General features: G+C 34.1%; 1 protein-coding gene across 1 annotated transcript in view; it reads left to right on the forward strand.

Annotated features, from left to right (window-relative positions):
• LOC137400183 (methionine synthase-like) overlaps nt 1-13399 on the forward strand; it is a 109420-nt gene that overhangs the window by 14747 nt on the left and 81274 nt on the right. Inside the window, exons 5-8 of the mRNA XM_068086502.1 lie at nt 48-214; nt 617-711; nt 6408-6570; nt 9892-10039. Coding sequence (XP_067942603.1) covers nt 48-214; nt 617-711; nt 6408-6570; nt 9892-10039 — 573 coding nt within the window. The remainder of the gene's footprint in view (nt 1-47; nt 215-616; nt 712-6407; nt 6571-9891; nt 10040-13399) is intronic.

Below are 13399 nucleotides of genomic sequence, written 5' to 3' on the forward strand. Positions count from 1 at the left end.
TATATAGCTAGATTGATTCTTAGCGTAAAACTTGCTCTAATTGATAGCCTTTGATGAGCTTGTCTTGGCATACACGATGCAGACCGAAGGACTGATAGATGGTGGAGTAGACATACTCCTCTTAGAGACCATCTTTGACACAGCAAATGCCAAAGCTGCTCTTTTTGCTGTTGAAAATGTATTTAAAGACAAAGACCTGAGGCTACCTATATTTGTAAGTACATGTACTCTAATAAATTCTGTTGCACTATAAATCTGTAGAACACGCATATTTGAATGGTAAAATACCTTTCTGATATATTTTAGATATCAGGGACCATTGTGTACATGAGTGGTAGAATACTGTCTCTTCTGTTGATGTATTGTAGCTATCAGGGACCATTGCGTACATGAGTGGTAGAATACTGTCTCTTCTGCTGATATATTGTAGATATCAGGGACCATTGTGTACATGAGTGGTGGAATACAGTCTCTTCTGCTGATATATTGTAGATATTAGGGACCATTGTAGACACGAGTGGTAGAATACTGTCTCTTCTGCTGATATATTGTAGATATTAGGGACCATTGTGTACATGAGTGGTAGAGTACTGTCTCTTCTGCTGATATATTTTAGATATCAGGGACCATTGTAGACATGAGCGGAAGGACTCTTTCTGGTCAGATGAGTGAGGCATTCCTTATTAGTACATCTCATGCTCAGCCCCTCTGGTGCGTTCTCTTCAGCCTTTCTTTTTTAATGTGTGGTTGGTGAGGGTGCAGAACTTAGTTATATATCCATGATGGGAGCATAACAGTTCCACACAGGAAGTGGATTGAAATTGAATAAAAACTTGCAAACTGAATAAGTGAGAATGACAGAGCTTTGTCGCAATCCTGTTGAAATTGTAAAGGTGTTTATAAAATCCTTTATAGAACAGTGCTAAACTGCAAAAGTCTCTCATCAGCAGTTGACAAAAGTAATGAGAATTATACGCTACTTTTTCAAACTACACGTACCTCCCAATTATGTGAAAGCTACCAAGTTCCTTTTTTCTGCATTAACAAACAATATTTTAACAATATATTGAATAGAGCATGTAAATTAATTTTATTCTTTATAATGAGTATATCATCATCCTATCAGGAAATCTTACAAAGAAGGCTACAGAGTAAATTCTTGTAGCTTTAATAGGGCAAAGATGTAAATAGCTTTTATTCGCCAAATGTAATTTATGGTGAAGTTGTTAGTCAAGCACATTGGCTTTTCATGGAATGTCTTTTTACATGTAGTTATGATTGATGAAAGTTTTGAATGAAAAAGTGTTCTAAGAAATTTTATCCTAGAAATGTAGGTAGTTGCCTTTGTGTTCAGATATGTACATGAGTACATGTAGTAGTTTGATATCTTTGCATTTTTAAGTTTATTTCGTCAATTCAAGAGGAGATTGGTGAAAGCACAAAACCTTGAATTATCTCTTTGGTTTTAGTGTTGAATATTGGAATAAACATGGTGATGCTACTATCAACTACACAAATTGTGAGGAATCATTTAGCTAATGATGGCGATGTAGAGCCACCATTTTGGAAAATATGTTGTTTTATATGTTACTAGTTGAATGCCCGGCGTTGTTTGGGTAATAAAAGTCTTTGCGCAGAAAAGTTATTTTCATTTGACATATACAACATTAACCATTCTAACTTTTATATCATGAGAAAATTGTTTTTGTACATTCCATATATATTAAGGGAGAAAGTGAACAATGAGTACATGGGAGTGTGTGTATAACAAAAGGTTATTGTTGCAGCAGAAGCTATCCATTAAAACTTTGAATACGACAATACTGGCACATCTCGATACTGGTACAAATGCAAAAATGAGATATAGGACTGTCTTTGTCTAATATTTTGTCTGACCAAACGTAGAGAGACTGTAGAAGCAATTCCTGCTCGAGATAATGCAATTGTCTATATAAAGAGTATTTTGCCTTTACAGATTAAACAATCGAACTTTAGGAAAAACCGAAAATAGGAATGTAATGCACATTTAAAATTAAAATGGCACATTTAAAAATTACAAATTAAAAGAAAAAGTAATTGTAAAAAATTAGCTTTTAAAAATATCTCTAAAAAATAACAAACACAAAAGCTAATATTAATTAGTAATAAAAAGTGCACATTTAGCATGTGCAATCGCCAAAAGGATATACAGTATATGGTGAGAGCGGTGAGAATGGTAAGAACGGCTTCGACTTGCGGTTACGTGCCCTTATTAGTAGACTTCTGATTTGGATGTCGACTGTTCGAATCCTCAATGAAATAAATTTTTCCTTACGAAACCTTCATCGCTATAACTGGACAGACAAATGACGACAGACAAACACAGAGATTTATATATAGATTTAATATAAACTTCTAAGAGGGTTCTAAGAGTGGTAGAGGAAGAATTAAAACGTTAAAAGAAAGGACATTAAAAAATTATTTCATTGCAATACAAATTGTACTGCAGATTATAATTACTAAATATACTAAAGTTACTGTAAGTAACTGTAGTTTTTAAGGTTAATATACTATTTTGTCACTAATTTTTAATATATAAAGTACACATATAACATTTTCATGTTTTTTACCAAGGGGTGTTTGCATTAGATAATTACTATGGGTTTCTATACCCCTCCATTTTTGCCTTACGATGCCAAAACCGAAACGACTTAATGCCGTATAGCGGGGCCCACTCTATATAGATTAGCAGGGAAGCAGAACTGCCTAAAATAATTCTAAAAGGAATGCCTAAATGCTTTTTTGGTAATTCTTGAAACCAATTTTTGTTCAACAGCAATAATAGTCTTGGCTTATTCTCTGTTAATTGAAATGAATACTCGGTTTTACAAATGTCCTTCCGTCAAATATTTTGTCATTACCAAGACTATAAATTGGTGGTTATCTGGTATGATGTAGTTACAAAGATTCATAATATATGTAGGGTTGCAAGGATTTTTCCAATATGGTAAATACCACTGGAAAAAATATGATTTTTACCATCCTTTTTAAATACCATGGGATAAATGGGGAAAAATATCGAAAGTTAAAATAAAATGATTAATTTAAATTATTAAGCTTCTTGCGGTTTCTATGGTCTAACTGAACTAAATTTTAGTAAGCTATCAGATGGTCTCACACAGTTTCACTAGCCATAGTAATAATACACAGTTTCACTAGCCATAGTAATAATACACAGTTTCACTAGCCATAGTAATAATACACAGTTTCACTAGCCATAGTAATAATACACAGTTTCACTAGCCATAGTAATAATACACAGTTTCACTAGCCATAGTAATAATACACAGTTTCACTAGCCATAGTAATAATACACAGTTTCACTAGCCATAGTAATAATACACAGCTTCACTAGCCATTGTAATAATACACAGTTTCACTAGCCATAGTAATAATACACAGTTTCACTAGCCATAGTAATAATACACAGTTTCACTAGCCATAGTAATAATACACAGTTTCACTAGCCATAGTAATAATACACAGTTTCACTAGCCATAGTAATAATACACAGTTTCACTAGCCATAGTAATAATACACAGTTTCACTAGCCATAGTAATAATACACAGTTTCACTAGCCATAGTAATAATACACAGTTTCACTAGCCATAGTAATAATACACAGTTTCACTAGCCATAGTAATAATACACAGTTTCACTAGCCATAGTAATAATACACAGTTTCACTAGCCATAGTAATAATAGTAAAAAAATTTCAAGTTGAGTTAAGCCTCAATAGGGTATATGACAGTTAAGCAATAGTGAGACAAGACACTATTCCAAGCATATGGAGACTTGGACTTCATTTTCTTTATATAACTTTTATAGATAACTTGAATATTAGTACGTCGTACTATTGGAGGAAGATCACTTTATAACATATCATGGCTAGACATTCTGTGAGCATTAAATTGTATCAGTATTTTGAGTAAATTTATTTCAATTAATATTTGAATTTAGTGAAATCATTTGGCCAAATACAGACTAATTGTAGCAATAAATCCGATCCTTGTCATTAAAGTCGATGGTATGAACTTAACTTCCAAGCATAACATGACTGTAGGTCTTTTGATTTATTTCAAGTTTGAAACCTATTCGTATGATAGACCCGAGACAGCTGCATCAACTGGTTCAATGTTTATAGTTGAGTTTTCTAAAGGGTTCATGAACAACGCAAACCCGTAGTTTTTGCGTAAAACTTTGAAGTTTGCCATACTTTTCTAGGAGGAATACAATTTACCATTTTTCCGACAGTATTTGCTGGTAAATATAACTTTTTCCCAAGCATCCAGGATAAGTTCAATAATTCTCGCAGAAAATCCAACCCTGATGGTATGGTTTCGGTCTGAGCTACCTAAAATCTGACTCGCATGTAAAGTAATGTGATGTGTTTTTACCCAAAGCATTCAGCAGTTGAGGCGGTGTAAAAACATTGCTGTCAGTGCCGAGTGGTTAAAGATCCTTTTCCAGCAGGATTGATGTTACATATTCACCCATCGATGTTTTGACTGTAAACATGTATTTCCTATTAGTAAAAACTTGTACACACTTACCATAGAATAAGATATTCTAAAATTAGCTTTGGTCTAAGTTTTTGAATTGTTCCGATTTGTTAATCTTTTGCTAAGTGTTAGCTGCAATACTGAATTGCCTTTTTTAATGCTATGTTAAGGTAATGCTTTGCTTTAACCTACTGATTGGTAGATTTGTGTTTGCTAGCATTTAATGTAATAATGTTGTGCATTGTGTCTGTGGGCATTAAGCTATGGCTGCACATACCAATAGAATGCATACATGTAGCTAAAGACCAACTCACACATGTAAACATCTGTTAGAGGTGTAGCATAGACATGTTTAATAAATTAATTATAAAAAAATGATACTAATTTTGTATTTTGCGAATCAGCAAAACTACATGTTGACAAAAAAGGTTGACCGACAAGAATAGGTCGTATGACATTCTCGCCGAGTTTTTCATCATTGTTATTATGATCAACATATTAGATATTTATTACGGATCAGGTTTTTGCAACTAATTGCACTGCCATATTTGTTTGTTGATGGGAAAAATTATGCGTTCGGCATACAAGTCTGGCTACTACAAAACGAAAATTCAAGTTCATGAAATGAACCAAACTCGAGAAACTTCGGTGTTTAATAAATCCGGTCAGCCAAAAACTTAGCCTTGAATACTCCTGATCAACACATGAGGCCTTCATAAATCTGTTCCAATAAGAATATCTTTGGCTATAGCTAAATAGTCTTTTGCGTGAAGCCCGGTCATCATTATTCAAAAGTGAATCTACAGTATAATCAACAAAATAAAATTGGGATTTTTTCCATTGAATAATCAAATTGTCAACCTATCACAGATGTGTCAGTTTATGCTGTTCCGACGAAGACAAACATAATCATGTGAACATGGCACTATACATCTGTTAGCTTTGAATCGGCTTCGCAAAGGCTGGCTTTCTTTACGAGTACATATATCCTCAGTCTGCCCTACTGTGTGTGACACTGACGAGGATATTGCTAATATGGATGGTAACATTATGTGTAGAAATATTGTCTAGTAGGATTATGTTTGTTACATTTACTTGTGAAGCTACTAGATGTCATACTACTATGTATCACTAGGTCCAAGTATTATATGTAGTACATGTAGCACTCCGTACTATTTATCCGTATAAATGTGAGTGTTTTTTATTCATATATCTAGTTGAAGCGCTAAAATATGCACAAACAACTGCTCCACTCTAGACTTGGAACTCAGGTACCCCAATTCTGCAGACAAGCATACAAGCATGCTATTCGCTATGCCAGCGGCCATATTGCTATGCAATAGAATAATTGTGCACATAATTATTAAACTTGCCAAGCTTTAATGGCAATTGGTTAAAATCGGATGCTTCAGCAGCATGCGGGAATTAATTTACTAGAAGAAAATTTTACTAAAAGAAAAACGCGTGCTCAGACTTTCACAAAATGCTACAAATATATGTAACTATAGCATAAACTTCATTAAACTTATAGCACACACAGAAATAAACAAACAGCTTCATATAAACGTTATAATAATGAATGTTGTGTAAGCGATTATAAATAAACCTTTTGGACCAAAACTTTTTTAACGCCCATGCAACGTAGGACATTCAACTAGAGATCCATAATCACATAGTAATCGATTACTATGTGAAAAGATACCATATATTGTACTACTGTGTGGTAGGACTCTGCGTGTTATGTCTGACTGTTCTATTGTACTAGACATTATATTGAGCATAACCTTGTGTCTTGGTAATCCATTGCACGGTGGACCTCTTGGCATTGTATTACACTGAATTTTATATTTTACTCTGTTTCTCAGTGTAGGACTAAACTGTGCTCTTGGGGCCACAGAGATGAGGCCTTTTATTGAAACTATTTCTCTCAACACAACAGCATTTGTACTTTGCTACCCTAACGCTGGCCTTCCTAATGCTTTTGGAGACTACGATGAAACCCCGCAGATGACTGCTGACCTGCTCAAGGTGATATTTATTTGATTTCTGTATATCGACATTTATTTTATTTATTGTCAAATAGTATTGTCATATCTAGACCTGCACGATGTTTCGGTTTGATCCGGTGGTTGCGGCTAGTTTCTATTAAATCGAGTCGAATCTTTTATTTTTTGACATCAGACTAAACCAAAAACTCCGGTTAATCAGTGGAAGTTTGAGGTGCGATTTTTCGGTGTGGTTTTCGTTTCCATATCATAAAAACTGCGCCTGTGTGCTTGGACCGGATACACAGAATCTTCCATCGAAATTGACACTATTTTTTTTAAAGGTTTTTTAATCTTTGCTTTACATATACAGTCAAACATGGATAACTCGTCCACAGATAGCTCGAACACATGGTTAATTCGAACATTTCCTTTGGTCCGTTCCCACGTAATGATAAATTGCTAAAGATAACTCGAACTCAACACTGTTAATTCGAACTGTTTTTTTGCCCAACAGCTACCGAAACGGTTGTTTTCGCTTTAGAAAATCACTTTATTCAAAGCCATAGAGGTAAACTTCATCTTTTCGTAATTCATAAGCGTCGTTATTACCACCATCGGCAAAATATTTTTGTCAACGACTTTTCTAAAAGTTTGGTGAAATTTGATTTATACTGCGATACGATGAATAGCACGGGCTAGCCGGGTCACACGCGCAAGAATTTTCGCCACGCACATACAAAACAAAAATCGCATGTTGTTTTGTATGTGCGTGGCGAAAATCCTTGAGTGCGTGACTCGGCTAGCCCGTGATGAATAGTTTTCCGACGTTGATTCCGTGTTGAATCAACGTCGGAATGTTGAATGTTTAAAACGTCTTAAAAAATGTTGTAATTAAACGTATACGTTGTCTGAGCTACAAAAAACTATTCATCGTTTGACCTAAACACAGAATACGTGTGTACATTCAATAAGTATCTATTAAAAAAGCGTGAGTGATATAGAATGTACCGTAAAACCTCGTAAAACTTCTAATTGAACTGCCTCGGAGTGTTGCTCTTAACGAATCCCAGGTAAAGTAAGGTAATCTGCATAAACTTCAAGAAAAAACGGCAAAATTGATCGTGGGTAAAACCCCAAGAGAAAAAAATGTCTTTTCTTTTGAGCATTTCAACAACGATCAAGTCTTGCCAATGTCAATCTGAAAAACGTCCTGGCAATAACATCACCTCAAACAACACACCAATCTCAAGTGATAGAAAAATCTCTATACTTTTTCATGAAAACGTTTTAAACTTTACATTAGAAGCATTTAATTTGAAACAAGCCATTTGTGCTTTTGATTTATATTATAGTTTGTATATGTACATGTATCTACTAATAAATAAGTAAATATATGGACTTGTGACAGTGCTCTGATAACTTGAATGCTCTGATAATTCGAACACTTTTGCTCGGTCCCTTGAAGTTCGAGTTATCCATGTTTGACTGTATGTAGATATCACATCCACTCTCGAAAGCTACTTATATTTCATTACAAAAATCTGAAGTTAAGGTTCATGAAATGAGGATGTTCAGGAGGCCTCGGTGTCAGGTTAACCGCAAGCAATTGTGACATCGTTTGACACCGTGGTGAGTCATCATGTGTGTCGGTTATATACGATGTTCGATTGAAGTCTATAACCGAATTGGCATGGGGAGACAAATCGTGTAGGCCTAGTCGTATCTGTGTTTCCGATTCTTAATACAGTAATTCCTCGTTACTTTGCAGCTCACCTTTTGCGGTTTCACTACTTCGAGTTTGAAGAATTAAAAATTAAAACACAAGGAAATTAACTTTAAAAAACATTAAAACAATTAACACACAGTACATAAATATAAATACGTAAACTATATTTTTCACACATGTAACTCCCTTCCCACAATGAACCCAGTTAATCAAAAGTATGGATATTCAGACCATTTGAAGATTGAACTACACCCTTACTACGTAAGTGCATTCTTTGGTTTAATTGAAATACTGGGACTGAAGTTGAAATATACCATGAAACCTTCATTTTGACGCATGGCTCTCTAATTTTCAACCTTTCTTCAGTAGTGGTGGTGGTCAAATAGAGGTGGCGTTCAAATAGAGGCTGGTGTTGTATTTTTCAAATAGCTCGTCAGAATTTCGGAAAGCTAAATTTAATTCATAGAAGAGGAGTTATGAGCGTCGATCCATTGTAAGCCAAATTTATTCAACCGCAATGGCGCTATCAAATAATGTGCTATAAACCTACAAGTTGATATAATATATAATAATAATCTATCAAATACTACAAATATATATTCAAAAACAAGTGACATAAACAAACCATAATTATAATACCTGTATAGAAACAAAATTTAACATTTTTGAAACAAAAAATATTTGCATCATTTGCTCAGTCAGTTGCGTTCTGATTATTGCTTTTGTTTGAAACCATTTCATATTCTTCTGGCTGTTCAATACCTTCCACAGGGTCTGCTGACCTGAACTCTTTTTCTGCACTGCTTAACTAGTTAATATTGTACCCAAACAATTTTTTAGCATAGCAAAACTTTTACGCGTTGCTATTTAAACAACCTTTCACAAAAATAATAATAAACTTTTAGCCGGATGCGCGTCTATCACAAGTTGTTCAAAGCATCATAAATGCTAAAAAAATTTTCACATACGTCAAAGTATCAAGACCGCATTAAACAAGAAACTACTATTAGCCTGATACAGTTAATAATTATTTCTATGTCATCGCTTTCAAAGTTTTAAAGATATAACTGTAGGCTGAAGCTTTGGAGTTGAAAAACGGACTTTGATACGAACGACAACTACGAACAATTTATTATTAATGATGTAATTAAGTAATTATTAGTACCATTTTGTGGACACTTTTCTACTAATCACTTGCTATTATGGGTTTGTAAAGATCAAAGAATGTCAAAGTGGTGGTCAAATAGATGTGGCATTCAATTAAGCGGTGGTGCTCTATTTTTCCACCCCCTACTCCTAATAGTGACGGTCTAATAGAGGTGCGTTTAAATAGATTTTACTTTAAACTGAAAGTCAGTCAAGATAGCTTCAATTTACTTAATATATAGGAAATAAGTACAACATGTTTAAAAACCAGTTAAGTGTTCTGGTGTTAACATTTGGCTAGTACATACATATACTTTTAAAAATTAGTTTCTATTTCGCGATCTCTCATCTCAAACTGAGGGACGCCGGTTCCCCTTGACGTGAAAAGTGTCAGATTACTGTAGTCAGCTCAAATGTGGAAGAACTTGAATTCTTACCCAACTGTATGAATTGATTCGGTATGAGTTGATAACTTTATGGTTGTTGTAGGGTTTTGCTCAAGAGGGTCTTGTAAACATAGTCGGTGGGTGCTGTGGTACAACCCCTGACCATATTTATGCTATCAAGGAGGCAGTAAAGTCATGCAAGCCACGAGTTGCACCTGCAGCAGTACGAGAAGGCCACCTTAAACTTTCCGGTAAGTGCAATATTCTAGCTTGGTATTATGATACTTCTTGCAATTTGGAGTCGTCAAAACCACTCGTGGAAGTGTTTCTACTATTTCGATAAACTAAATTGATTCAATTTTAGTCGGAACTTCACATAATACTTGATAGCAACAGACTTGAAACGACTGATGATTGCTGTCAACTGGTACCATGCTGTTAAACCTTTGCAGCTTGTTTGTTACAATGCACATTACTTCCTCAGCAATACTGCATTGGTGCCAGCTGTAATTGTCCTAGGTTAACTTTTTATAATATTTTGGAAGTTTCATTCAAGCCCCAAAATGACACTCTGAAAAAAAGTAATTCTTAGCCATTGTGTATTAAATAAATTTATGTTATTACCTACATTCTGTAATGTTGAACTGGATGATTACACTTTTATTTATATGAAACTCTGCATCAAACTGATAACATTATGTTTTATCCAAAAGAGTAATCCAAAGAATGCATTAATTACTTCCTAGGAATACTCAACTTCGTGAATGATAAGATTTGCCTTCTCACTTCTTCTTCGTCAGGTCAAGCTTTTTATTTTCGTAAGTTAAGGCTATTCGATGCAGTCAACTGGTTTGCCCTTTTCTTCATAATCAGTAGTTGCATTCTTTTCAAATTGTCACGTACTCGTCTGATATTTCTCGGGTGTCTCATTAAGTTTATCTCTAGACCTTCTCGGCAATTCTCTTGTGAGTCATTCCAACCTTTCTGTAGACAGGAGGTAAGTAGGCAGCTATCATCAACTCTCCAGCACTTAGTAAATCAATTTTGAGTTATAAGTTTTATCATTTGTTGAATTTTGGGTCCGAAAAATAAGCATTGACATCTCACCTCGCATAAGAATTGGCAATAAGAAATGTTGTAATTGTGAAATGTGTCACCACAGCCGGTACAGCCTGTCAGGCACTCACATTCTCTTCCTATGTCTATGTTTGTATCGGCCCACACACAGCCAGCGGCTAGCGTCACCTGCATCATAACAAAGAGCAAGTCTATAACAACTGAGGCGTTCAACTAGGCCCACTTCATATTTAGTTTTGTAATTAGATTACTATTAATAGTTACCTGATCAGTTGATTGTTTTAAAAAGTGGTTTATATTAAAGTGTATATTATTCTTTATATTATTGTTTATACTAGGTGAATGCCCGGTTTTGCCCGGGTAATAAAAGTCTGCACAGAAAAGTTATTTTTAATTAACATATAACAACATTTGTCATTCTAACTTTCAAACTTCATATCATGGAAAAAGTGTTTTGTGCAGTATAAATAAATTATGAGAAATATAAAACAACTGTAAAGGTTTTCAAACTTTGTCAAACAACTGTAACTTTCAAACTTCATATCATGAGGAAAATGTTTTTTGCTGGTCAAATAAATTAAGTCACGACATGAAACAACTATAAAAGTGTTTAAAAGTAAATGTGAGATAACTAGCAAGTGATAGCTAAATTAAGTCTGTTTTACTGCAATTACAATAAAAGATACAATGGTGATGATACAATTAATGCGAACTGAAAAAAAACAAAATAAAAATCCTATATATGTTGAATTAACCCTTTTGCGAGCAAAGCGACGTTTTTGTCGCTTCGCGATACTCCTTCAAATAGGCGGAGCGACGTTTTTGTCGCCATAGTAACATATTTCTTTTATTGCGGCTTTTGGTTAGCTAAATGCCGCTTTTTGTTTACTTTTTTGATCGATAGCAAGCTACAATATATTGGCTTCGGTTAGCCTATATAATAAATTTTCTATCTGCACAAAACGATCGTTTTTAGCGGTAATAAATGAATAACAATTGCGAAAAAAAATTATAAAACTGTTCTAAATAATTTTTAAATTTTTTTGTTTTTTGGTTCTGTTTTAGCCGTTATTTACTGAAAGCTTTGAGAGTTTTAATTTAGTTTATCGTTATGACGACTTCTAAGAGAACTCTCCGAGATTATTCTCATACAGCAAGTACTAGTACCGGAGTTCCTAAGAGAATCACATTCACAGCTGACTATGACTTTTTAGATTTAGTAGCCAGAGATGACAATGAATCAGGTTCAAATTGTGATTGGAATGATTTTACATCTGGAAGTGATATTGATGGTAGCAGTAATGATGAGGTGGGTGGGGTGATGCCAGTGCCTGGAAGAATATTACCAATATGAAGAGAGATGAATCTCCTAAAATTCATCAGTTTGTAGTAGTGACAGGTCCAGTATTTACTCCAGCAGATGCTGTGTGATGAGTACAAAAAGACAAGAATAAGCACGCGGTGCAAAGACTATAATGTAGGCCTTTGTAAAGGAGAATGCTTTTGGATATATTATACAGAAATTGTGCATATTAAAGTGCACACTTGTATCATAAAAAGGTATACAATATATATATTTATCTTGGTTGATCTATATATATTAATATTTTTATGTTATACATTTTTTTTCATTTATAATATATATATATATATCTGGACATATACATGTATACATATGCATGTTTATACATAGATATATGTACACAATAACATACAAAAGAGTGTATAAACCTTTTTAAAAAAATTGATTTTCCGGAAAATTAATTCGCCCAGGAGGATCTGATATAGTCCTGAAAATTCGCCTGCTAAAGGGTTAATGATAACAATATGTGCATAGAAATGTGAGTGTGTGTGTGTATAAAAAGGTTACTGTTCCAGTAGAAGCTATACATGTATATCAAAATTTTGAATACAACAATACTGGCACTTCTTGATACTGGTACAAACATAAAAAATGAAAATCAGGCTGTCTTTGTCAAGGACTTTGTCTGACCGAACGGAAAGAGAATGTTGAGGCTATTCTTACTCGAGATAATACGAAATCAAAAGTGCACATTTGGCATGCATTTTGCACCAAATGCGTGTGCATACGGTATACAGTATATGATAATAGTATTTGAAAGCCAAGGAATGTAGCTCAGTGGTTAAACGGGCAGTTTGAAACTTGCTGTGGCAATCTCCGTGAGTTTAAATCTAGCATGCAGATAGCTTTTCAATCTGACATTTTAATAATTATAACTGGACAGACAGACATCCGAACGGACGCCGACAAACTTTGAGATTTGTATATTTAGATTATTGTGTTTGAGTTGAAGATAAATACATGTAGATATATCATATATATATATATGAATATCTGCTTGATATTCATTCATGGGTAATGACTGACTGGTTTGTGACTACATAATCACGAATGCTATAAATCAATGAAACTGTCAACTTCTTTTTTGATATCTCATTTCTTCAATAAAATGTGCTATCACTCCTCGAAAACCAAAATAAACAGGAAATGCTTTAAACACAAAATTGAAACT

This window comes from Watersipora subatra, chromosome 7, assembly GCF_963576615.1.
Source record: "Watersipora subatra chromosome 7, tzWatSuba1.1, whole genome shotgun sequence".
In the NCBI taxonomy this organism is placed as follows: Eukaryota; Metazoa; Bryozoa; class Gymnolaemata; order Cheilostomatida; family Watersiporidae; genus Watersipora; species Watersipora subatra.